At 53.4% G+C, this 26,541-nt stretch overlaps 1 protein-coding gene and 1 long non-coding RNA gene across 5 annotated transcripts in view; one reads left to right on the top strand and one right to left on the bottom strand.

The window, feature by feature from the left end:
- Positions 1-1,089: 1,089 nt before the first annotated feature.
- LOC144276922 (uncharacterized) lies at positions 1,090-3,809 on the bottom strand. The gene is made up of 2 exons (XR_013348362.1): positions 3,669-3,809; positions 1,090-2,070 (listed from the first exon to the last, which is right to left on the bottom strand). It is a non-coding gene; the product is annotated as an uncharacterized LOC144276922 (long non-coding RNA).
- The window catches only part of VWA5B1 (von Willebrand factor A domain containing 5B1), a 78,773-nt gene continuing 55,332 nt past the window's right edge, over positions 3,101-26,541 (top strand). For 2 of the 4 annotated variants that reach the window (XM_077837372.1, XM_077837373.1), the window contains exons 1-8: positions 3,101-3,534; positions 9,247-9,343; positions 19,580-19,766; positions 20,526-20,687; positions 21,237-21,456; positions 22,205-22,347; positions 22,818-22,949; positions 23,457-23,581. In XM_077837372.1, coding sequence (XP_077693498.1) covers positions 3,434-3,534; positions 9,247-9,343; positions 19,580-19,766; positions 20,526-20,687; positions 21,237-21,456; positions 22,205-22,347; positions 22,818-22,949; positions 23,457-23,581 — 1,167 coding nt within the window. In that variant the 5' untranslated portion in view covers positions 3,101-3,433. Of the gene's footprint in view, positions 3,535-3,789; positions 3,895-9,246; positions 9,344-19,579; positions 19,767-20,525; positions 20,688-21,236; positions 21,457-22,204; positions 22,348-22,817; positions 22,950-23,456; positions 23,582-26,541 lie in introns of those variants that run through there. The other 2 variants (XM_077837374.1, XM_077837375.1) reach the window with 2 other exon arrangements.

Raw genomic sequence — 26,541 nt, forward strand, 5'->3', positions numbered from 1 at the left:
TCCAGAAGGAAACAGGGGGATGTTGAGCTTACATTGTCAGTGATACTAAACTTCCTTTCAACTTCCATACTATTTTATTGATATTACAGTTCCACCTAGGTTCTATAGAGACACAAGATCGCAAGAGGCCTTCCCTGCCCTGATGAGCTTGCAGTCAGAATAGTCAAGACATGCAAAAGGTGGGAAGGGAAATAGAATCAGGGGTACTGGAACAATTTATACAGTGGGGGTCCTGGGAGCCATTGAACCAAACTATGAACCTTGTATATAATGGAAACCACTTCAAGCCAAGGGTGCAGCCGCACTCCCCAGCACCCCTAGGTCCAGTACCTATGAATAGAAGCACAGTCAGGTGAAGTGACTTGCCTAAGATCAAACAGCAGGGCCATGGCAGAATTGAGACTAGCATCCAGGTCCCCTAACTCCCAGGTGGGCGGCCTATTAAGGGGGTCACTGTTTTGGGGATCAGGAGAAAAGGGTTCTACGCGCTGTGCCACTGATCTGTTGTGTGATCGTGGGTAAGTTGCTTCCCCTCTCTGTGTCTGTTTCACCTCCTCTCCTTTGTCTGGTTTGCCCTGTCAGCTCTTCAGGGCAGGGACGGCCTGTTTATACAGTACCCAGCACAGAAGGGCTCCAATCTTGGCTGGGGCTGTTACCTGGGGTTCTTTCAACCCAAAGCTCTTGGAAACTTTTACTCTGTGCAAGGTGGTGCTGGGACATAACTCAGGGGAGACACGGCCATCTGACGGATAGATGGCTGGCACAAACAGGACAATACAAGAGGGCTTTCACTTAAAGCAAAACTTTACTTAGTCTCAAGCACTTACACCCTCAACCCTTGATAATTACCAAAGTTGAGTGTGGCTCTTGAGTGACGCAGCGGCAGTCTTCTGGTGGCCAAATCTTCTGTCTGCTGGCGGGGACCGCAAGATGTATCCAGAAGGAGAGTCCAAAAGAGTCCAACTACCTCAAACCTTTCCCCCTTATTTATACATTAGTAATAAAATGACATGTCCCTTAAAGACAGGTTTCAGAGTGGCAGCCATGTTAGTCTGTATCCGCAAAAAGAACAGGAGGACTTCTGGCACCTTAGAGACTAACCAATTTATTTGAGCATAAGCTTTCGTGAGCTACAGCTCACTTCATCGGATGCATGCAGTGGAAAATACAGTGCATGTTATATACACAGAGAACATGAAACAATGGGTGTTACCGTACACACTGTAACGAGAGTGATCAGGTAAGGTGAGCTATTACCAGCAGGAGAGAAAAAAAACCTTTTGTCGTGATAATCAAGGTGGGCCATTTCCAGTTGACAAGAACATGTGAGGAACAGTAGGGGTGAAGGGAATAAACATGGGGAAATAGTTTTACTTTGTGTAATGACACATCCACTCCCAGTCTTTATTCAAGCCTAATTTAATGGTGTCCAGTTTGCAAATTAATTCCAATTCAGCAGTCTCTCGTTGGAGTCTGTTTCTGAAGTTTTTTTGTTGAAGAATTGCGACTTTTAGGTCTGTAATTGAGTGACCAGAGAGATTGAAGTGTTCTCCGACTGGTTTTTGAATGTTATAATTCTTGACATCTGATTTGTGTCCATTTATTCTTTTTCATAGAGACTGTCCAGTTTGGCCAATGTACATGGCAGAGGGGCATTGCTGGCACATGATGGCATATATCATATTGGTAGATGTGCAGGTGAACGAGCCTCTGATAGTGTGGCTGATGTGATTAGGCCCTATGATGGTGTTCCATGAATAGATATGTGGACACAGTTGGCAACAGGCTTTGTTGCAAGGATAGGTTCCTGGGTTAGTGGTTCTGTTGTGTAGTGTGTGGTTGCTGGTGAGTATTTGCTTCAGGCCGGGGGGGCTGTCTGCAACCAAGGACTGGCCTGTCTCCCAAGATCTGTGAGAGTGATGGGTCGTCCTTCAGGATAGGTTGTAGATCCCTGATGAAGCTCCAGAGAGGTTTTCGTTGGGGGCTGAATGTGATGGCTAGTGGCGTTCTGTTATTTTCCCTGTTGGGCCTGTCCTGCAGTAGGCAACCTCTGGGCACTCCTCTGACTCCCTTAAAGAAAACTTGTTAAGTAAACAGTTTCAATGGTCATGCAATTATTGATTAACCAGGGGTGGGTTTTTCCAGAGTTTGCAACCTTGAGGCCCTAATAGACGTTCCTGGGGCACATCCTGCTCTTCTAAAATGCATGCATCAGCAACTTCAGCACAATTCTCATCAGGAAGGACGCGGGGTCAAGCTGCCTTTTCTGTGGCACCCACAACTCCCTCCCTTCTTGCCTTGGTCAAGCTGAGACTGCTGAATGGCCAATTTACAGCCTGCCGACTTGGCTGCTTTTAGCAATAAGCCATAGTCGTTTCAGGCACTTTACTGGTTTGCTGACATCTCCCCGTACAGGGCCTCTAGGTGCTACTGGATTAGAAATAATTTCTACTGACAGAGAGGACACCTTGGATCTCACGTGCCCCACAATTCTCTGCTTTGCCCACTGAGGTGCCTCCCTAGAGTAGCCACTGTATCCAACGCAAAGGATTCTGGAACATGTCTAGGAAGCAAAGAGTGGCTGTTGCAGCTGACTAAGCAGAAGCCAGGAGACAAAGAACACAGACAGGACGGCATGGGGTTTCAGAAGAAAGCAGGGAGTGGCGTGGTGAGGGAAGAAGGGAAGATCTTATTTTTTGCCAGACTTCCTGGTCTCAAGACAGTCTCAGAGGAGGCCAGTAATGGCCGACACATCTTGCTTGGGAGGATTTATAGCACTTTTATTTTAAAAGGCTAAGGGTGCGGGTTGGGGTGTGGGGGGAGAGAACAGCAGAGAACTGTAATAAAGGAATTTTTCCCCCCGAATAGATTGCTGTGAAAAACACTCACTCTTGGGAGAGAAGTGCCTTGATCTGCGATTCTAGTTTGGGCACTGTGTTGTGATACAGTCTCTTGGTAACTTTTCTATTTCAAGGGCAATATTTATCTGCTATGACCTTCTCAACCAGCCTGGCTTCTTGCTTATCTTGTCTTTCCAGATGCCAGGGTCAGAAGAGGTACGTTAGAGAACCATAGGTACATTCATTCTATTGGTCTCATCTCCTCTGGCGACACAGATGTGTGAATGCTGCAGAGAGAGACTGGCCATTTTGACATACAAATGAGTGTCAGCTACTTGTCCCTTGCAGCTGCTGAGCTAAATGCTCCCAAACAAAGCAGAGAGAAAGGATGCAAACTGGAGACTTGTTCCATGCCCTTAAGAGATGGGGCAGGGGGGGAGAAGGTGCTGAGAAAGACAGTGGTGTGTGTACAGGATGATTGTCATGGTTACCTCTCTGACAAAACAAATGGCACCACTTAATGATGGTCACCCAAAGAGCTATGGAAAAGTGTGTGTTAATCAGCTGGCAGGCAGCGGAGCTAGGTCCCTGCTATGCGAAGCAGAAGCCTTCACAGGATCACAGACAGCCCCCAGGCGCTGGAGGGGAACGGTAGAGCTTTGGCAGAGGGACACATGTTGCTGCAGCTTGCAGGGTAAGGAAGCCCCGGCATCCGGAGGACTTAGCCTGGGGTGGGAAGGTAGCAATGAAGCCAGGGCCCCCCTGGGAGCCTGGGCAGGGTGCGCCCGGGGCGGGGGGCAGAGCGAGCTGGCTGGGATAGCTAAATACCACATGTTGCCGAGCTTTCTTCGCCTGCAGAGATCGCCTGCCCCCCGCACCCCACGCCGGTCTGCCTCCCGAGCTCTCGGTCTGGAGGCTGAAGCGGTGCCTGCCGCCGCCTCCCGGCTTGTCCGGGCTCTCGGTGCAGCCGCTCGCCCCAGCAGCCGGGCTTGGGCCACGGCAGGCGCGGGTGAAGTTGATCCCGGCCTCCCCGCCCCTCCTCCCGCCAGCCAAGGTAGGCGAAGCGGCCGGCGGCTCTCCGCGGCTTCCTTCCGCGCCCGCGCCCGGAGCGCGCTGGCCGCTCCGCAGGGCCGCGGGGAGCGTGGGCGCGTTTCCCAGGCGCTGCGCGGTGCCTCGTCGCAGCGCAGCCGCTGGGTTGTTAAAAATCCCGGTCACAATATTTCTGCGCGCGCGAGGCCCCCCCCACCCCGGCAAAGTGCCGCTCCCCTCCCCCCGCTGCAGGGCACGGACGTGCCCCCAGCCCGGGGGCAGAACAGGCGGGGGGGGGGGGCAGGAGCATGAGGGGGCAGGAAAAGCCCAACGGTCTCTTCGCCTTCTGGGCGGAGAATGAACTTCACTAGCCCCTGCCGTGGGGGGTGTGTGTGTGGGGGGGGGGATTAGATTCACTAGCCCCTGCCGTGGGGTGTGTGTGTGTGTGTGTGTGGGGGGGGATTAGATTCACTAGCCCCTGCCGCGGGGTGTGTGTGTGTGTGGGGGGGGATTAGATTCACTAGCCCCTGCCGCGGGGTGTGTGTGTGTGGGGGGGGGGGATTAGATTCACTAGCCCCTGCCGTGGGGTGTGTGTGTGTGGGGGGGGGATTAGATTCACTAGCCCCTGCCGCGGGGTGTGTGTGTGTGGGGGGGGGGGATTAGATTCACTAGCCCCTGCCGCGGGGTGTGTGTGTGTGGGGGGGGATTAGATTCACTAGCCCCTGCCGTGGGGTGTGTGTGTGTGTGTGGGGGGGGGGATTAGATTCACTAGCCCCTGCCGTGGGGTGTGTGTGTGTGTGTGGGGGGGATTAGATTCACTAGCCCCTGCCGTGGGGTGTGTGTGTGTGTGTGGGGGGGATTAGATTCACTAGCCCCTGCCGCGGGGTGTGTGTGTGTGGGGGGATTAGATTCACTAGCCCCTGCCGCGGGGTGTGTGTGTGTGTGTGTGGGGGGGGATTAGATTCACTAGCCCCTGCCGTGGGGTGGGTGTGTGTGTGTGTGGGGGGGGATTAGATTCACTAGCCCCTGCCGTGGGGTGTGTGTGTGTGTGGGGGGATTAGATTCACTAGCCCCTGCCGTGGGGTGTGTGTGTGTGTGGGGGATTAGATTCACTAGCCCCTGCCGTGGGGTGTGTGTGTGTGTGGGGGATTAGATTCACTAGCCCCTGCCGTGGGGTGTGTGTGTGTGGGGGGGATTAGATTCACTAGCCCCTGCCGTGGGGTGTGTGTGTGTGTGTGTGTGTGGGGGATTAGATTCACTAGCCCCTGCCGTGGGGTGTGTGTGTGTGTGGGGGGGGGGATTAGATTCACTAGCCCCTGCCGTGCGGTGTGTGTGTGTGGGGGGGGGATTAGATTCACTAGCCCCTGCCGTGGGGTGTGTGTGTGTGTGGGGATTAGATTCACTAGCCCCTGCTGTGGGGTGTGTGTGTGGGGGGGATTAGATTCACTAGCCCCTGCCGTGGGGTGTGTGTGTGTGTGGGGGGGATTAGATTCACTAGCCCCTGCCGTGGGGTGTGTGTGTGTGTGGGGGGGATTAGATTCACTAGCCCCTGCTGTGGGGTGTGTGTGTGTGGGGGGATTAGATTCACTAGCCCCTGCCGTGGGGTGTGTGTGTGTGTGTGGGGGGGGGATTAGATTCACTAGCCCCTGCCGTGGGGTGTGTGTGTGTGTGGGGGGGATTAGATTCACTAGCCCCTGCCGTGGGGTGTGTGTGTGTGTGGGGGATTAGATTCACTAGCCCCTGCCGTGGGGTGTGTGTGTGTGTGTGGGGGATTAGATTCACTAGCCCCTGCCGTGGGGTGTGTGTGTGTGGGGGGGGGGGGATTAGATTCACTAGCCCCTGCCGTGGGGTGTGTGTGTGTGTGTGTGGGGATTAGATTCACTAGCCCCTGCCGTGGGGTGTGTGTGTGTGTGGGGGGGGGGGATTAGATTCACTAGCCCCTGCCGTGGGGTGTGTGTGTGTGTGTGTGGGGGGGATTAGATTCACTAGCCTCTGCCGTGGGGTGTGTGTGTGTGTGTGTGGGGGGGAGATTAGATTCACTAGCCCCAGCTGGGGGGTGTGTGTGTGTGTGGGGGGGATTAGATTCACTAGCCCCTGCCGTGGGGTGTATGTGTGTGTGTGGGGGGGGATTAGATTCACTAGCCCCTGCCGTGGGGTGTGTGTGTGTGTGTGTGGGGGGGAGATTAGATTCACTAGCCCCAGCTGGGGGGTGTGTGTGTGTGTGTCTGGGGGGAGATTAGATTCACTAGCCCCAGCTGGGGGGTGTGTGTGTGTCTCGGGGGGGGGTAGATGGGGAGCCGCCGGGCGCCGTGCAGGGCACCGTTTGCGCTCCCCGCGGCGCGCAATGACCTTGCCAGGGCGCATCGCGCAGCGCAGCGGCGGGTTTGCGTTACGCAGCGCTGGGGACAAGCCCTGGCAGCCAGCCCAGGGCGGCGGAGCGGGCCGGGCTCAGGGAGGGAAGGCAGCCCAGCCTCACCACAGGGTGCTGCTAGGCTTGGCTCCCGCAGCACTTGGCTCACCCTGGCCAGAAGCCCCCCCGGGAACAAGGGCTTTACTTGAAAGGGGGTGGGCTTGATTTGCTCCATCCTCCCTCGGGAATCCTCTGCCCCCACCAGCTGCTGCTGGGGCCAAGAGCTGGCTTCCCTCTGCAGTGACTAGGGCCTTGCTTCTGCCCGAGCGTGCCAGCACCCTGCGGCCAGCCAGCGTGGCGTGGGAATGCTCGCCTGCATTCCCGCCCCGGGGCAAGCTTACTTGGCAGCCCTGAAAACTGAACCCAGGGCCTGGGCAGGATAGGCACAGCCCACAGCTGCTGGAGCTGCTCGCCCCCAGCTAAGGGGTCTCACCTCTGTCCTGAAAAGACCCCCCCCACACACACACACGAGCGTGAGCGCACAGGCCTATCTTGTGGGCCCTATCAGGCCCTGAGCGCTTTGCTTAGACTAGCCTTCCAGGTGGCCAATTAGCACCAATGCTGTTGGCCTCTGCTCCAGGGGGGATGAGTGGCTCCCTCCTTGGTGCTAAGTGATGGTTTTAGGGGCAGTCTCCTGTGGGTTTGAGGCCCGGCGCTTTCCGCTTGCATCCCAGAGGAGCTGGCTGCACAGGGGGCAGGGACGCACCTGCCTTTGTTCCTGCAGGATTGTGGGCAGGCGCCTGGCTCTGGGAACCAGGAGCTCTGAGCACCAGGCAGGCCCCGCAGGACAGAGATGAATGACACCCTCTGTGCTTGCAGAGAGCATGTTGCAGCTCGGTTGCTTGCAGGGATGGCCAGCGGGTGGCAGCAGCCTAGAACCCCCCCTGCCTGCTAGGCCCCGGCAGGGCTGCTGGAGGGTTGGGATTGGAGAGCAGGGGCTCCTGCAGGTTGCTCCTGAAAATCTGCTGTCAAAAGACTCGCTTTCCCACCTACAGTCTCAGTCCACTTGGGGCAGGGCTGGCAATGAAGGGCCAGACCCCCCCATCCCACCCCCATGGGCTCCAGTGCCTTATGGGTATACAGGTGTGTGTAAGCCCCCCCACTCCCTCCTGCCAGCTTGTAAGTGACATTATAGACCTGGCTCTTGGCTCAGCCCAGGGCAGCCTTCCACGTAGTGGGGCTTCTGCCCGGGAAGAGAGACACAAGCCAGCCAGGAACCATGTCTGCTGGGCTCTTCCTAGGGATGTTTCTGTGAGATACAGACCAGCCATGACCCTTCCCAGGGAAGCGCACTGCTTTTCACTGTGAAGCAAGGCCTGGGACAGATCTAGGGGAGAAGGTGCCTAGGGTTAAATAATCCACTGCTTCAAGTGCCTCTTCCACCAGCCGTCACCACCGCTGGCTTGCAGCGCATGGGAAACAAAGCACAGAGTCCCGGCCCTGCCCCTTCCCCCACGTCCAGCAGCTTGAGGAGAGGAGGCCGGGCTGCCATGGCACTGAAGGGCAGCTGCTCCGCTGCCCATCAGCACCTGCCTGCCTACCCCACCCCACCTTGGAAGCTGAAGAATCAGTATTGGGAAAGAACCTGAAGCACGTGCAGCTTCTGACCTCAGTTAGTGGCGATCCACTCCCCAGATCAGGCAGCGGACCATTGCCAGGCCAGCCAGCCCACCCAGCACCATAGGGGACAACGTGTATCACCACCTGATCCAGAAAACTTAAGGGAGCCCTGTGTGGTTACTGTTTTGCCAACACGTCACCATATTACAAGACCCACCACTAGGATGCAGCCGCTGCTGGGGAGATGAAAAACAGCAGCTGTTTCTAACAGCACACGGTAACACAGAGATACCATATCCAACCAAAACTACAAGGCGAGTCTATGGCTGTGTCTACACTGCAAACACAAGTAGGCAGATCCACGCTAGCTCTAAGCCAGCTAGGCTGGGTAATAAGAGTAGTGAAGGCAGGGCAGCAGGGGCTAACAACAAGCTCACCCACACGTGCTCTGGTGTCTAGCCTGTGCTGGAGTGGAGCCCCTGTTGGTGCCTGTACGCTACCATTACCCATGCTAGCAAGATTGAAGTTAGCCTGGGTGTACCTACCCTGTATCTGTATCCTGGGTGTATCTTCCCTGTGCGTTGCAGGCCTACCCTAAGGGTAGGTCTACACTGGAGCTGGAGATGTAGTTTCCAGTTGAGGTAGATATTAGCAAGCCCGGATTGAGCTAGTGTGCTGAAAAGAGTGGTGGAATAGAGGCTGCACAGGTGGCAGGACAAGCGAGCTGCCCCTGGGACAATTCCCAGGTATGTACTGGGGCACTAGCTCACCCCGCCATCCCTGCAGCCAGGGCTGCCCTGCTATTTTTAGCATGCTAGCTGGATCACAGCGAGCATGGGTGTGTCTACCTGAACTGGACATTAGATTTCCAGCTCCACTTTTCACTGAATGTCTTGACCTTGCTTAACTCTGACTTCTACGAGGCCAAATGGCTGAAGGAACATCCTGTGCTATATAACAAAGGCACCATTTGGCACCTGTGCTGGTGGCCGCAAGGGTCCGAGTGGGCCTTGGAGACTAAACTTCTCTCTTATCCTTCGGGGGTGAGCTTTCCAAAAGAGGGTTGAGGTGCATTGGTCTGGCAGCGTTGGGAAGCTTATGCAATTATTGCCTATGTTTTACTGGTTCTGCAGATGAACAGGGCTTCTCTTTCCAGTTCCATCCTCTGGGAACAGCTGCTGAATTCACTTGGACAGGATAGTAATAATAAATGGCCACAATGCATCAGGTCCATTCTGTCTTTAGTCTAGACAACAGAACCCGGGAGAGATGCTCATAGATTACAATCGGGCATTTCTTGTGATCATCCTGACAAGCCACTGGATGTCAGTGTTGATTGATACAAATGAAGTTGAAGGAATATTTACCCAGCAGAAGAAAACCCTGTCTCTCTCTTCCTCAAAGCAGCTTGAATGTGGAGGAGATCTGGAGATGTGACCTCCTCACATCTCAGGGCTATGCCTGGTCTGTTCCTGGACAAGAGACCTCTGAGGAAACCCATACGGTATAGTTAATGAAGCCACTATTCCCTTAGTCAGTATCGATCCAGTACCCCAACCTAGCATTAGGGAGGTGCTGTGCTGTTGTGCGGCTCATCTTTCTGAATAGATTTACAGCGGCAGTCCTGAGTGCTTGTGGTCATTAAACATCCCAAGGCACTTTTTGCAACAGTAGGAGCGATAACCTTGGTATCTTGGCCTATTTCTGGCTGGGTAATTACATTCCACCTGGCTAAAATTTCCCTTGTTGTTTCAGTTGGATGCAGTATTTTTCACCGACAGCCCTAAACTGTTGCATAGCGTTCTTATGTGCTGTTAAAGAGTTTCTGGGTTCCACTGTCGAAAGGGCTGCAGTTCTGTGACGGGGCACATGATCCTTCTCTGTTTAATTCCAACTGGGGGGTTCCGTTGAAATAGTTAATCCCGAGAGCAAAACTCCGGTTCCCAGAGCTCAGCCGTGAGATGCGGCTGTAGCGGTGTGTGGGTCCAAGAAAAAAAAAAAATCACAGAGGCGTGGCAATGTAGTGGCTCGTGGCTGGGGCCAGTGTGTGGCTTAGTTCATGCACAGAGGCTGTTTAATATCAGATCTGCTCTTTACTGGAAGCCAAGAGCCTGGTGTTCACTCTTTGACCTTATTATTATCATCTATATTACAGTAGCACTGAGGAGTCAATCAGGATCAGGCTGCATTGTGCTAGGTGCTGGATAAGTATACATCAAGACAAGGCCCTTGTCCTTTCAGGTCTTTTCCATCTTTGCCTCCTCTGATGCTGAAGGCTGGTGGCAGCAGTGAAAAAATGCTGAAAGGAGCAGGATGCATTTTTGGAAGGGGGATTGATTTAGGGCCTAAAAAGTCCCTTCCCATCCCATCATCCTGAGCTCAGACTAGCAGAATAGGGCTCACTTTAAATGCTAGCTCCGTTACAAATATTAATGTTATCAACTGATCATTAACACTGCCGTTCCAAAGCTGAGAGGTCAGCCTGGATGCAGTTACAACCAACCCCCAACTCCTGGCTCAGTTCTCCCTGCCATTCCTAAGTTCTGGATCCTCCCCGACCACCTCCTTTCAGCTGCTATCCTCAGTTAGGTGGGGCAGGACCCAGACTGGGGTGCACAGTGGCTGGCTTAGCCTGCAAGCAGGACCAGCCATTCAGAAAGCAACATGGCAAAAGCATAAGGGAATGTTCCTGCAAGCAATCCCAAATTGTCTGCCTGAGGCATCATGCTGCATTGTATCTATTGGCCCATTCGCTAGGCTGTGGCATCTAAGAGGCATCATTATTATTAACTGTATTGCAGTAGTGTCTAGGACCCTTGTACAAGCATAGAAACAAAAAAGAGATTAAGTTCTTTTGTGCGAGGACCAAGTGCTCTTGTCTACCTGCAATCACAATCCAGTCCCTCTTTCTGTTGACATTTAATGCAAGCAAACAAGCTCTAAAGAGATTTATCTACCCTCTCTCTTTAATAGAGTAGACATTTAGGAGCAGATTTTAAAGGCTTAAAGATGCAGATGGGATTTTCAAAAGTGCACCCATCTGCATCTGTAAGCAATTAACCTTTAAAAATCTGGCTCTTAGAACCTGATCCAAAGTTCACTGCAGTCACTAGAAAGACTTCAGTGACTGGAAAAGGCCCTCACTGCTGTGCAAAGTGGGCGTAAAACGCTACTTTCAAGCTTGTTAGTGTGTAATAAAGTTTATTCTCGAAAACAAGGCTCTGTACTTTGCACATCACTGCTGCCCTTCTTGCATATCAATCCATCAAGTCACACTCCCATAAAACTCCCCCACCTGAGGAACATCCATCCACCATAAAACCAGAGTGTCACCCTGCCACATGACAAGCACAATAATTCACGCCTCCATAAAACTCCCTCACCATCATGTATGCAGAGGATCAGATCATTAACAATACAGGAAAAGGCTCCTCAGCAACATCACTGCATCCAGGAGTGTGACTGACAAACTACAAGTGAATATTCACTTCATTGCCCACTGGCAGTTCCTCACCATCACTTTGAAAGCAGATTCATGGAACACACCTGATGCATGGAGCATGCTGGCTGCAGACTAAGCTAGCAGCCTCACACATAGCCGCTTATCTGTCCAGCCTTGTATAGGGAATGCCTGTCCAGCTGCTGGAGCACTGTAATCTTCATTGAGCTTTCCCCTTAACTTTCCGTTATGCAAAATGTAGCAGGTAGATATGAGGATCCCTGTGCTGGTCAATGGACAGTCACTGCAGATTGGACGTCCCTACTTTACATTTGGTTACAGCTGTGCCAATAACTGATCTTTCAGTTAGTTCACCGGCTGAACCAGAAAGGGGTGGGGGTGGTGGTGAGGAGGGGGGGAGAAGTTTCTGGCAAACAAAAAAAATGTTTTGGGGCAAGTGCAATGTTTTGGATGTTTCTGATCTTTTTAAACAAAAAAATTGAAGTACATTTCAAGACAGATGTTGCAAATTGAAAAATTTTGCTTAGAAAATGTCAAAACAAGATTTTTTTTTGTAATTGTGTTTGTTTTGACTGAAACAAATCAGTGAATTTGATGCCAATTCACAACATTTTCCAGTTGACCAAAATCTGCATTTCTGGCCCCCCTCCCCCCCCCCAAAACCAAATTTGACTGAAACTTTTCCCCCAGCTCTACACTCAGTCTTCTCCATGCACCTTACTGCGCCCGCTGAGTGCGTTTGTGAATCTGTCTCTCCTGGCGGATGTGTAATTAGGGGAACATGGTAAAAGGGAGCGTACAGGGACACAACCAGCTCAGTGTTTTTGGGTGGAACAGGGCTGCCTTTTGCTCTCTTGGGGGAAGGTCGGCGATCACGCCAGGTCAGTGTCTGTAGTGTGACCGAGGACCGGAAGGTACCAGTCGTAGGGCTCAGACAGCAAAGTGCAGAGCAAGTAGAGTGCAGACACGGAGAGCACAGTGGAAAGCATCCTAGCTAGCAGAGAGCAGGGTGGAGAGGGCAGTTTCTCATCCACTGCTCCTAACCAAGTCACTACCAAATCCCTTGCAGCGCTGTCTGACTGAGGACTCAGAGAAGGGTAGAAGTATCTTTCCCATCATTTTCCTCTATAAAAATTCTCCCTCTTTCAGTCATCCCAGTCTCCCCCTCCCTGGTGCACACACTTGATGGCGTGCTTGACACAGCCTGCAGTCGTTCCATTCAGAGGTGATCAGCTGCGCAATGCCTCACAGAGCCGCTTTTGGCATATTCTCTTGGCTGCCTTAAGGGCCTTTGAAGGTGAAGCAGCAGAAAGAGTCGTCGGAGCGATTCCTTGGTTACGCTGCAGCGTTCGTGCTGCTGGAGCCCTCATGCAGGTCTGATGCGGGGCCCCTCGCAGATGAGGGCAGCTTGAGGCAGATAATAACCAGTCCCATCCTAGTGCCTACGGAGGCAACGTGGCCTAGTGGGTCGGGCGTTAGACGGCGAGGGCTTGTCCTCACGTACAGCGCTACAGTGGTGCGGCTAGTGAAGATGCTACTCTGCCGATAGGTCTGCTCCTGTCGGTGTAGTTAATCTCCCTCCCCAAGAGGCGGTCGGTCGAACTACAGAGCTCAGGGGGTGGATATCTTCTCGTTATACCCATGTAGCTCTGCAGTGCAGACTTGGCCTGAGTCAAGAGACCTGTGTTCTAAAACTGGTTCTGCTGTGTGCCCTTGCGGGAGTCACTTTCCCACTCTACGGGCTGTTCAGCCGGTGAACTCTTTGGGGCAGGGGCTGTCTCTCACCATGAGTTTGTGCAGCGCCTAGCGCACAGGGGGTTTCTAACAACAACAACAAGGCTGCAATGGACAGGAGGGGAAATGGGCAAACACAGAGGTGGTGGGGCCGTGGCTTGTGTTCATGCTTGGTAGCACAGGGATCTGCTGCCCCGTGCAGCAGGGATGACTCTATGTTTTCCCCAAGATCCTAAATTCTTCATCCGGGTTGGGAGGAGAGGGACCACAGACTGAACCTATTCAAAACACATTAACAGCCCCTTCCCTTGAACACATAACAGAATATGTTTGAATATGCTTGCAGGTGGATTTGGCACCTCTTTCCAAGGAGAGCTTTAAATAGCTGGTACTCTGCAGCCCTAGTATGCCAATGCCTTCCTGCAGGGAGTGGACAAAAACAGTCATGTATACAGCAGGGATGGAGGCTTGGTTTGAATAACTATCCATAGCTAGTCCCAGTGTCTCTGGAATGCCATCTCCACGGTTCTGCCAATGGACCCTGACTCTCTTCCCCCTGTTTGCAACCTTCTCATTGCCCCCAGCTCCCCCCACACCTCTCCAGTAGGTTCCCAGCTTCCTTACAGCGACCAGATTCTCCAAGTGACAAACCAGGACAGTTGCTGCAGGGGAAAAGGGATGTGCAGAGTCAGACAGCGGGGTTTTGGCTGGGGGAGGGGGAACTACTGGGCTCATGGGGGAGGTGGAAGAAAGGCAGGTTGTCTCCCAGTGCCAGGTCAATCGAATACTTGCACCTGTTGCTCCCAAGCTGGTGCTCACAATTCAGACCTGGCTGCAGCTTGAGCATCCCCCTCATAAGAGGCAGGACTTGGGTGTCATGCCTAGAAAGGGGTTTCTTTAGCGAGGCTGTAGGACACAGACAGACCTTGTGGTTCTCTCTGGTTTCCTAGCTCCCAGGCTGGGCTTGGGGAAAGGAGGCCCGTGTTGTGGGCCTGAGGTATTGCCTGTCCCAACCTACTTGGGACTGGCTAGTAAAACTTGTTCATGTTTCAGTTCTGGTAACAGCCACAAAGAGGGCTCATCCCCTGGAAGAGCAAAGCTCCTTGTAGCTACGGGTGTGACCTGGGAGGGAGCGGGATGGGCTGAGGAATGGGAAGCCAGTAGGAGCCTAATGAAAGACACTGACTGGGAACGACTGACGGGGTGCACGGGTTTGAAGCCAGCTACGGGAATGCTGTTGCCGCTGCCCACTTGACTGCGAATGAGCCCAGGAGTGTTTTGCTCTGCTGGGCCACAGGGGATGAAACGTCCTTCTCTACTGAGAGCCATCGAGTGCGAGTCAATGGCACTGAGCGGCAGGAGCACTTTGTTAGCACTCAGCCGCGGCGGGGAACAAAGCCACCGCAGGCAGGCAGAGTCGTGTCTGCTCCGGGGGTTTTAGATCTCCAGGCTAGTAGGAGTCACCAGCCCTCGTGGCCACCAGGAAAGGTTGGGAAAGCCAGCGAGGCAGCCTGGAAGCCTTTTCATGCCTTGCATCATCTCTCAGCAATGGGTGTGCAGGGTAGAAGTATCTTTCCCATCATTTTCCTCTGTAAAAATTCTCCCTGGTGGAGGAGAATAGGTGGAGCTGGGAGGACCCCCCACCCCCATCTCATCTCCTTCTCCCCTCTCTTCAGGGGGAAGCCCTGTGGTGAAGGCAGCGGCCGGGAACGCAGGAGCTCAGCTTGGCCACTGACTCGCCACGTGTGAGAGTCACTTGCGCTCTCAGGGTGCATCTAAACGGCGATTAGACACCCATGGCTGGCTCATGCCAGCCGACTGGGGCTCGAGGGTCCCAGAGCTCACGCTGCAGCCTGAGCTCAAATGCCTAGGCCCACATTAAATGGCCCCGCGAGCCCAAGTCACCTGGCATGGGCCAGCCTCCGCTTCTAACTGCAGGGTAGACATCCCCTCAGTTCCCCCTCCGTAAAGCAAGGAGGAGGAGCTCTTGTGGAGGGGTCGCTCACCAGCCAGTCCACCCCCGCATGGCCAGCATGACGCAGCAGTCTCATCTACACCTGATGACCCCTGTGGCCGTTTGCCCCTTCTCAGGACTCACCCTCCAGCCAGGTCACTTACAGTCCCCACCCCTACAGAGTCCAATAACTAGACAGGCTAACGACCTTATGCCCACCCTGGGCCCTGCAGCCCATAACCCCTTGCAAGAGGAAGGCTTTTACACCCCTTTTCCTGCTGGCGGGGAGGCAAGCACAGATCCTTCCTCTCCTATGGGCTCCAGCCCAGGGACCCTGCACTAAACAGGTCTACTGCCTCAGATTCATTGCTGTTTTCCTAGGCCCCTTCCTACCTTCATCAGCCCTTGGCCCATTTCCCAGAGTGACTCCTTCCAGGGCTTTGTCGGGAGCGGGGTGGGGGTGCTAGCCACTTCCTACCCACTTTACAGCTGATACAGAGTCCTCTTCAGGCTCCCTGGCCACAGCTTTGTGCTCCCTCCGCAGCTCTTACCCCAGCTGTTGCTGGTCTGCCAATTAGCCACAGCTGAGAAGGTCTCTTAACCCTTCATTAGCAGTTGCAGGGTGGGGTTTATAGATCCCACCACACCTCTCTTTCTCCCAGGCTTGTCTATATGGATTGTGAACACGTACCCCAATGGGGCCCTGATGCTGCATGCAGCTCCTAAGTCCTGCCATACTACACATAATAATAATTACAGCCACCAGCCTTCTCCCCAGATGGGATTGTTATTGTTTGTGTCACCATAGTGTCTAGGAGCCCACATCCAGGCTTGGGGCCCTATTGCGCTAGGCGCTGTGCAAACGCAGAACAAAAGAGACGGTCCTGGCCCCAAAGAGCTGACAAGCTATGTGTGCCCTTGAGAACCCATCTGCACTCCACCCCCAGCAGGAGAACCAAAGCTGTCCTGCTTCTCTGAGGTAGCTGGGGACAGTGTTCCTTGCAGACCCTCATGTACCTCCGCTCTGGCCAGAGAACTTTGATTACTGCTCTCAGGGACTGTGAATCAGCAAACCCTGGCACTAGAAGTTGTGATGGATGCAGCTAATATAAATGATCTCATCCTCTTCTAATTCCCTGCACTTGTCGTTGTCTCACGCCCTCTGTCTGGCCCTTTGGGAGGATGAGAGACAAGGCTGCTACAGAATCTTCTTGACTCTAACACAGCGTGTCCTGCCTCCTATCACCTCACCGCATAGGGCTCCTTTGGGCTGGCTGGGGTTAAGCAGGCACAGAAGAGACTGTTGGCTATGCTACAGCTGCTCCTTCCTAGGGGCAAGCTCCTCCCCAGCTTCCACCTGCTCAGACGAGCAGGCCAGACACTGATTCTGACCTCACGTGGCCTGGTGTAAATCAGGAGTAGCTTTGCGGAAGCCAGTGAACCTGCACTTGTATAAGTGATGGGGGAATCAGGTCTCAGGACTGGAGACTGAACCCACCTCTCCAATGTGGCACAGCAGAGAATTCCCATCAGACAGGCCTGGCTTATTCCTCTGTCCTTCTTTCTAACCTGTCTCCTTCCTTCCATTTTCCTTTTTCACTCAGTTCTTTCTTCCATTTTCCTCCCTTACGGCAGGTGATTCAGCCTTCTGCTTCCCCAAACTGGCAGATCTCACGTCCCCAATGTCCTGACTGGCCTTTGCTATCTGGAGACGGTGTGTCTGGGTAGCTAGATTATCCTCAGTATCCTCGCACAACTACTCTGGCTTTTCCCCCTGCCACACTGCTGGCTTTACAGCATCCAGCAGGATCCTTGCACACAGCAGGCTCCTGGGTTTCTTAGGGTATGTTCTCACTGAAGTCCTGGGGTGTGATTGCAGCCCATGTAGACACACCCAAGCTAGCTGTAATCTGACTAGCTGGGGTACTGGTCGCAGTGAAGCCATGGTAGTGCATGGTAGTGCTGTATGGGCTGTACAAACAGATCCAGAACCCTGGGAAATGACTCAGACGGCTAGCCCATGCTGCCACGGCTTCACGAGCTAGCTCGATTGTGCAGACATCCGCCTCGATTGTGCAGACATCCGCCATTGTTTTGCACCAATGCCACTGACTTTCCACAGTCTCTGGCTCGCTCTCTCACGCACGCAGGCACAAGCAAAGTTTTCTCTCCAAGCAGAAACATCGATCTGCAGCTTCTCTGGCAGCTTAGGCACCAGGGGAGCATCTATGCTTCCCACTACAAATTTCCCACAGAAAGTGGGAGATAGTGGGTACAGCGGGGCCCTGGCAATCAAAACTGGGTTTTAGTTCCAGGTGTGACACGGACTACTTGGGTAAGTCTCTGAACCTCTGTAGCCCGGGGATAATAGAACCTGCATCCCAGGAAGGTTCTGAGGCATACTACAGTCTGAGTTTGAGATCCTCAAATAAGGATGCCCTTATTGTTACTATTAATTTCTCGTTATATTTTCAGAGTCTTGCTATCGCTTAACAGTCCTCATTTCAAAAAAGAACTAGATACATTCACGGAGGCTAGGTCCATCAATGGCTATTAGCCAGGATGGGCAGGGATGGTTTCCCTAGATTCTGTTTGCCAGAAGCTGGGAATGGGTGACAGGGGATGGATCACTTGATAATTACCTGTTCTGTTCATTCTCTCTGGGGCACTTGGCATTGGCCACTGTAGGAAGACAGGATACTGGGCTAGATGGACCTTTGGTCTGACCCAGAATGGTTGTTCTTATGTTCTTACTAAGTAGCCCCATCCTGGCAAAGTCCTTATTAACCCCATGGTTCCCATAGCTCCATCTTGCTGGCCTCATTTGTTCTGTACCCCATCTTGGTTAGCCCTCGCTAGTACTTAAAGTCCATATCCTCATCTCAGTCACTCCTGGTTAGTCCTTTATGTCCCACCCTAGTTGGCCCAGCTTAGCTCTGCTGCGTTTCCACTGAAGGGCACGGGTGAGCTCCTGGTCCTAATGGCTAGTTGTATTTGCCTTTCAGGACATTTGCATCAAAAGGTGCATTTAATAACACAGAGTTGGCCAGGAAACGAGAGGTAAATTGATGTCTTTCACTGTGGCTGGCTCCCCCTTGGTCACACAGAGCGTTGCATAAAGCATCCAGAGCCAGCCAAGGAGCAGTCAGGCTGCAGCTGTCCCTGGGAATTCCTGATAGAGAGCGAGTGTGGTGAGTTCTGGACGGAAAGGTACCCACAAGATCCTTATCTGAATTCCTCCGGCTGACGGACATACTGGGAGAAGAATAGCTAAAGCAGAGATTGGGCTGGCAGCAAGAACAGTTGCAAGGAAAATTTAATTAACAGAAACATTAGAGGCAACAACTTTAAGTATGAACAGCTCTGCTAAGGAGGCAATGAACTGAGTCACACTTTGCAGGAGTGAGGTGAAGACCTGGGGAGTGGGGAAGAGGAGTCATTGCATTTGCCCTGAAATTCAGGGGAAAAAGGTGAATTAATATAGCCAGCATTGTGTTGCTGTCTGGTAATGGGCAAAGAAACGATAGGCCGAAAAGAATATCTGTCTATCTCCACACGTTTCTTTCTTTCATGAGAACTTTCATGGCTGTAGTTTGTTATCACGGAGACACTTTACACTTTAAAAGAAAACAAAAACCAGAGGGGGGTGTGTGTGAGAAAGTTACCCAGTTCTGCACAATATAAAGCTATAAGCAGAAGCACAGCTGCTGGAAGGAAGTTTGATCCTGCCCCTGAAATATCAGCATGTCCTTGGTACAGTCCATGCAGATTTAACTTTACAATGTTCCCAGGTATTGTAGCGCATGTCCGGGAATGGGGATTCATGGTGTCTTTCCCATCATGGTGGGAATGGTTTACTCATCTCCATGCCACGGGCTGACTTGGTCATTCACCGTCACCGGTTAGGAAGTGAATTCCTCATTATCAAGCGGGAACAAAGTTGTTCTCTAGTACCCAAGTGTACAGGGGAAGATCCATTGCCATTTTCTACCCCTACCAAGTCCATGAGATGCATGCCACTGTTGGCACAGCAAGGGGCTGAGGCATCAGTGCCAAATCCAGGACCATCCTCTACCCATAGTTATCCCTACAAGCCTTCCTCTCCCATTAGAAAAGATAACGTTACAGGTGCAGCTTAGGGCAGAAGGGTCCCATGGGGGGCATTTTACTCGCACCCGTCCCACTTGGCGCTGCTGTGGCCCATCCTCACCGTGCAAAGGGAAGAGAGGGAAGCTCAGCAGAACGCGATTAGGAACCAGTGGTTGCCTGGATTCCTGTCTTCAGCCCCGAGGCCGCTTCAGTTCAACCTTTTGCTATCAACTCTGTTCAGACCCCCGGAGGAAGGTCCTGCTGGGGACGGTGCAGGCTGCCCTGCACGCTGGCTTCTGGGACAGTCGTGTACCTGCAGAGCCCTTGAGGCTGCAGACACTGCTGGGAGTGGGAGGCCCCCGATTGTTAATGCCGCCAAGGGCCTGTATCCGAGCTGCAGCTCTGCTAGCTGTCCCCAAGGCTGTCTGAGGCGCCGGGAGTGTTTTGGGCTCCAGCAGTCAGGGCTCTCTCAGGTGTCTCATGTCCTTCCCCCCTCTCTCCAGGCTGCCGCAGGTCCTGACACCCAAGCTACCCCAGAGCCCATAAGCAGGATGCCAGGGCTCATTAACTGGACAAGCAGCTCCCCCCTTCCCCTCACAGCCTCCGAGGTCACCTCTTGCGTCAGCGGCTATGCCTTTGGGATGACTGCCTCCCTGACCTACGGCAACCCGGAGGTCCATCCTTTTGAAGGTAAGGCTCTGTTCCCTGGGGCGCAGGCGGCATGGATGGGGCTCAGGGGTGCGTATGGGAGACTGGTCACGGCTGGTGTTAATGGCAGCCTCTTGAGTCCAGCTCGGCAGCCTCCCCCTTACGGACAGGGTACAATACTTACTACCGGTACGGTCACAGGGCCAGATTCACTCCTGAACTGAGAACCGCTTGGCATAGTGGGGGGCACTGGGGAGTCAGTTACCGCCACCTGATTCTCAAGACATGGCAGCTCCAGCCCCGGCCCCAGCCCTGGCATAGGTTAGAGCAGCCTAAAGGCTCTTCTAACTTACAACTGCTGGCTACGGTCCCTAAGGGACTCTGTGCCTGCTGGGAATGTGTGAAGTAGAGCTGCACTCCAGCCTGCCCCTTCCCCAGCCCACGTCCCTGCCCTCCTCTGACATGTACCAAAGTGCATGAGGCATGCTGGGAGTAGGAGGCAGCTGAGCTCTCCTCCACAACAGCTCAGCAGAGGAGCTGTGGCCAAATTCTGGCCTCTTTGAACAGCAAAGCTGGGAGCTGGAGCTGGGAGAGGATTGGGCCCCTCGTGTTTTTTGCTTACAGTTCCAGGCTCCTTGCTTCTCCCAGTGTTTGCTCCTGCGGCTGGTGGTGCCAGAGGAAGGAACCTTTAACAGGGTGTGTCTCCTCTTGGCCACCACACCAGAGCACGGGACCGTTGGTGGGGACTGGTTGGAAACCTCACCCCTAGGGCAGCTGTTCTAAGAGCCTTCCCTTTGGCAGGTCTCTTTGTCTACCCACTGGATGAGTACACCACCGTGGTTGGGTTCGAAGCTGTCGTTTCCAGGCGGGCTGTGACTGTGCAGATCAAAGACAAAGCCAAAATAGACGACTGTTACTTGGACTGCGGCAGCCTCCCCAGTGGAAGAGCTCAGGATGGCAGCGGTAAGGAGTCCTTTGTGGTTTGAATGGTCAAGGGGAGGAGTGGGCAGGGGAAGAGGAATCGCAGAGGGGCTGTCCGTTATGCAGGCTCGTGATGTGGTGTCAGGAGCACGTGTACTGAACAGAAGTGGCGTGGTCCCTTTGGGGACAGGAAAAGTCATTGCATGCACTTACCACTGGCAGCAAAAGATCTGAAAATCAGAGTTGGTTCTAGTTGCTTTTAAAGGCTCCATTAGTTCTGGAAGTTCCAGCATATGAGTCTAGAAAAACGCATTAACTTCAGGGGGGTTTGGATCAGGCCCTTTCTGAGTCACGGCAAAGAGACAAGCAAGTCTCCTTCCCTGATCTCAGCCCAGAGCAGGATGGCTGTGGAAGCCATTCTAATGCACCTGATGATACTGGGATGTTGCTGTGGGTTGTCTAGTATTTGATTAACAAATACCAGGGGCTGGTGCAGGAGGAGGGAGACCTGGACAGTGACATGGCCTCAGAGAGGAGCATCCTCTCTGGTGTCTACCCAGAGCATCTCTCCCGCATGACCTCTCTGTGCAGGAAGGATTGCGCTGGATGAGGATTTGGAGCGAATCGTTTTTGTGGCTAACCTGGGTGTGATCCCTCCGCTGGAAAGTGTGTCCGTTTTCATCAGCACCTCCTCGGAGCTGCAGACTCTCCCGAGCGGTGCCGTGAGGGTCCTTCTCCCAGCCGTGTGTGTCCCCAAGGTGCCCCAGTGTGGCGTGGAAAGCACCAGCCTCTCTGGACACCAGCTCCGAGCGTAAGGGGGAGCCAGAGTCTCCGAGCGGGTTTGCTTTTGAGGAGTGGCCCAGATACTATGGTGCTGAGGGCTGTAGAAGTGCCCCCATCCCTCCAGCAGCCTTCTCTGGAGTAGCCCTGGCCCCTCCTATCTATACCTGCAGGGGGCTGGTTGGGCTTGGAGGGTTGGGCTTGAATTCCTCCTAGATTATGAGGAGCTGAAGGTCAGGCCACGTGCCATTGGAACGTTTCTATGAAAGCCCATTTTCCCTAGCTCAGTGGGCCCCACCATTTCTTATCAGCAGCCTCCCTTGCAACAGACTGGTTGATTGGCACACCACAGCTCCCCACTTCTGCCCTCAGCTCCCCTCTTGTGCCCCAGCTGCCACTCTTTAGCCATCTCCTTGTCTGTCTCTCCTCTCCCAGCTCTCATCTTCATCTTTTGATCTGCCTTGCTCTCTTGCTTTGTGCCCCGCTGGTGCATCCTGCCCCAGCCCCCTGCTCACCCAACATGCTCCTGGGGCTGAGTCCAAGGGCTGAGATGCATGAGCTGCTGGGGCTGAGTTGGAGAGGAGAGGAGCTGGGGCTGGTGGGCTCCTGTCTAGGCCCACAGCCCTGCAGAAACGAGCTGCTGGCTGCATTAGGAGCTGCCGCGGGAGGCAGAGAAGCTGCCAGTTGCTTTACCCCCAGCCGCGGGGCTGTGTTTGCAGTGCAGGGCACGGGGCAGGCCCAGGGTTTGCAGCTTTGACTTGGTGTCATCTCCTCAGCAGAGATCGACATTCCTGTGGAGCTGGGAGCCTGGATCCAGCTAACAAGTTCTGTCTGGCCCAGCTGCTGGAGAGGGAGGCCACCAACCCCACTGAGTACGAGTTCAGCTTCCACCTGGAGATCCGGGGGCCCTGTGTACTCGCAGGTGAGAGCACCAGGGCTGCCCCTTGAAGCCGAGTCCGCTTGACAACCCCCTCTAAACATTGGCAACAGCCCCCCACACAGAGTCAGTTTCAGCACGTTAACCCTGCCATGGCACCAGCTGTTTGTCTGCCAGCTGCAGCGCTGATGAGCGGGTGATACCATCTCCCTCCCACCACGGATTGCTATTTCTTCCTGGGGCTGCACTTCTGCAAATGACGCTTCAGCACCCTGCACTGTCACGTGGTAAACTGGGCACCTGAGTGTAGACAGGAGGTCAGACACATAGGCACACACAGATCCTTATTCAACCCTCCTGGTTCCTTTATGCCGTACCCCCATCTCTGCACAGCAACTGTCTCTGCTTTCCCCCTCTGGCCCTCTGAGCCCCAGCTCCCCCCCTGAATTCCAGCTTCACTGAACAGCTTCTCCACCCACCACATACCCGCGTCACATCTCTCTTTTCCTGCGCAGGAGTGGAAAGCCCCACACACGAGATCCGAGCCGACGCTGACCCCTCTGCCCGCTCCGCCAAGAGCATCATGATCACGCTGGCCAACAAACACACTTTCGACAGACCGGTGGAAATATTAATCCATCCGAGCGGTAGGTGGCCTGTGCTTTCTGTCTGCTATTCGCCCCCTTTCTGGGGGTCCCTCCCATTCCATTGTCTGGGCAGCAGGTGCCATTAGCTCTGTCTGCATGTTGGAGGTAAATACCTCTTTCGTGTGGTAAACGTTGGGCCAGCTCTGTGAACTAAATCTCTGAACATACTGGGACGTGCCTGTTGCTGTCCCAGAGTCCCCAGGTGCCAGTGTAACCCACATACCTCCTGGGTGCGGTGTCTGTCCCATCTAGTGGCACCGAGACCACTTAGAGAGAGAGATTCATGAGTTTGTTCTACAGTCTTAGCTAGCAGCCATGTGGCTTTTAGCTCATGCAGTAAAGGCTCACGCACTAAGCTCCAAAGGCCCCAGATTTGACCCCGCCTGCCACCGACCGGGGTCTGTCGGTTTTACACCAGCTCGAATGCTGCAGTCTCCCACTTCTGCCCCTCAGCGTCTCTTGCAAACACTCTAAGGCTGTTCTCTGCTTGTCCTGCTGACCTTCCAGAGCCCCATATGCCTCACGTCTTGATGGAAGAGGGCAACATGACCCCTACAGCATATGAGCAACACCTGAAGGGGAGAAATGATTTCATTAAAGGGACCAAGAAGGACCCCAGTGCCGAGAAAAAGGTGAGAAGGAAAAGGGGTTTGCCAGTAGCTGTGGTTTTATCCAGGACTGGAGGGGACCTTCCCATGTGGGGTTAGAAGAGGCAGCAGCAGCATGGGGTTCCTCTGGGAATGGACCACGGAGCTCTGGTTACATACGTTCATCCCAACACATATCACATGGGACCAGCAATCCCTGCAGTCCAGTAACCTGCCTCCGAGGGTGCAGAGTTAGCCCAGTGGGTTTCAGTGCCTGGGTTAGCCTAGCCCGGGTGTGAGCAGCCCCACAGCAAAGCCCTGCCCAAGTGACTGTGTTCTCCCTGTTTCTGCACTCAGCATGCGTGTCTGGGGGCAGAGCCCATGGCGCCTTGTGCTGAGATGCTCTAGGATCTTTTCCCAGACAGTTGTGTCAATTGCGGGAAACTTTGCCCTTCGTGGGGGGAACTGTGGGAAGGCACCGGAGGACTCTCAAGCCACATCAGCTAGCCAGGGGTTAAAGCACCTCCTAACCTGGGCAGAAGGTTTTTGTGTTTGGACTGTAGAGAGCTTTGCCCCGGGATAAAACCCAGGTAAGTGCTTGGTTTAACTCTGTTGTGAAGACATGTCCTAACAGGGGCTTAAGGCTGATGAAGGCAGAAATGGTCTGTAGTTCTGCTTCACTGAACATGGGGTGAAACTCAGTCACAGAATTAGGTTTTATGATCATTAGTATAGTATTATAGTATATTATATATAGTTAGGGTTCTATTATTATTGTATTAATTCCATTACTTACAATAATTATCAGAACAATTTAGTGATATGACAAACACCTTAGATTGCTAAATAAATATTCACTGTATCTGCACAGGTGGTCGGTTCCAGTGCGGACTCCTGCAGAATGGGTAACAGCACGCACAAAGGGCTACTTGCGGTCAGGTCCCTTTAATGCAATTCCTTGATTTGCAGACACAGTGGTGGCACATTGACATGCAGTGTAGCTGTGCAGGGGGAGTCCATTGGAATTGGGGGTACTCAAGTCAAACACCTAACTCGGAGGCATTCCAAATCAGTGGCCCCTTTTAAAAATTGCAGCCCAAGGTCACACAGGGAGACACTATCAGCACCAGCGATGTGATCTATCCTAGCGCCCGGTCCCACGTGTCCTGTGCCTCCTCAGGCTGTCACAATGACAGTTTTCTGGGTTGTTGTTGCAATTGTTCATTACATGTAAGACATGCTGACAATTGTCTTGTAGTTCTTTTCTTTCCTGTGCAATTAGATGCAATGATTAGAGCCTCGTCTGTATTACGCTGCAGGCTTCTCCTGTAATTCCATTCTGAGTGCGGCAGGTGGAAGGATACGAACTTCCCACGCTGCTGCTCAGATGCCTGCCTGATTATTCTGTGTCTTGAGCCTGTCAGATTATCCAGTGGGTGTCTGACTCCAGAACCATTTTCCAATATGAATCCCACCTGCATGCCTAGGGGGGACTGGAGACGTGATCACACTGGCAACAGAGCAGCTAAGTATGGATGGTGCCGTGGCAAAGTTATGGCTACACCTTTCCGTCCCCTATATACATGACTCTAACGGAGGAGCCATTGAGTCGAGTGTCCTGGTAGATTACAGGCTAGAATTGCAGCTCCTGAGAGCATGACATTGAGCACCTCTTTGCTTAAATGAATTAACATGGATACTTCAGCAGTAAATGGTCATTAATTTCCCTTCTTCATTTTGTTATGCAAATGGTTTGAATGCTCATTAGCTAGCAGGATTATGAGACAACTGCTCTGGAATCAACTGGCAGCTGAGGAGATCTGATGAGTTTATTGTAATTGGATAAGGGTGAAGGGAGTGGGGGAAGGTATGGGACAGATGAAATATCTTCCCCAGCTGAGGCAGAGCAATTGTGACTGAGGGGGTGTCTACACTGCAACGTAAACCTGGGCTCTGACTCAGGCTCAAGTCCTAACCCCCTTCTGTCTACACACAAATCTCTCGGACTTGGGCTCAGACCCAGGGTCCTACGACCCCTCAAGGGTGGAAGGTTCAAGCCCAAGTCAAGGTGGGATCCAGGTTTCAAGCCCTATTGTTTTGCAGTGTAGATACAGTCCCCCCTCCAGGCTCGGGTCCCTGGAGTCTGCCAAAAGTATCCCACAATTCAGTGGGCCGACTTCCTTTGTCCCCTCTCTCCCACGACTTGCCAGTCAACTCCAGGGAAATGGAAGCTCCCCACCCTTGCTCTAGTACAGCAGCTCGGCATTTAACCCTTCCATTTTATTCTGACCTCTGAGCTGCAAACACACCTTAGGAGAACCTTGGGCATTTGCAATGGATCCCGACCAGAAGTCCGTCACAAAACGCACTGCACCCGTTGTCGCGGGAACACCGCCAGATTTCGGTTAGTCTCTGGAGTGAGGCCAGCAAAACAACTGATTTCAGTCAAAGTACCAGGAATGACCATTCATACCCCCAAAGAGCGAAGAAGCTGGTGAGGCTGGAAATTTACTGGGCCGGTGACCAGTGCAGGGAATGGAGTAACTGGCTGAAGACCAAGTACCTGAAAACCAGGGACCACAACTGCACCTCTGGCAGCTCGCTGACACTGTGCCTGTTTTGTGATGAGTTTGATCAAATGCTGGGGACTGCGTCGAGCACCAAAGCCGCTGGCAGGGCATGATCACCTGGTCAGTTGGGGTGGCGCCCTGCGAGCCCCAGAAGCCAGCACGGAAATTGATGGGCGCCAGCAGCAGGTGCCGAATGAGGCAAATGAAGTGACTCTGCTCATGAAACTGATCCCAGAGGAGGCTTTGCCGCAGGAGCAGCTGCAGCACATCCCGGGGCCATTCTCAGTGGAGCTTTGTCCTCCCCCCCTCGCCCCCCCCCCCGAGAGGAACAGCCCGCCGCAGAACCGGCAGCCCAAACGGGAGAGAGCGAGAAACTGCCCCAGAGCCTGGTAAGTTTCTGGCTCCGTTTTTGTGTTTATTAATATAGGATTGGGA

This window comes from Eretmochelys imbricata, chromosome 18, assembly GCF_965152235.1.
Source record: "Eretmochelys imbricata isolate rEreImb1 chromosome 18, rEreImb1.hap1, whole genome shotgun sequence".
NCBI classification, from domain to species: Eukaryota; Metazoa; Chordata; order Testudines; family Cheloniidae; genus Eretmochelys; species Eretmochelys imbricata.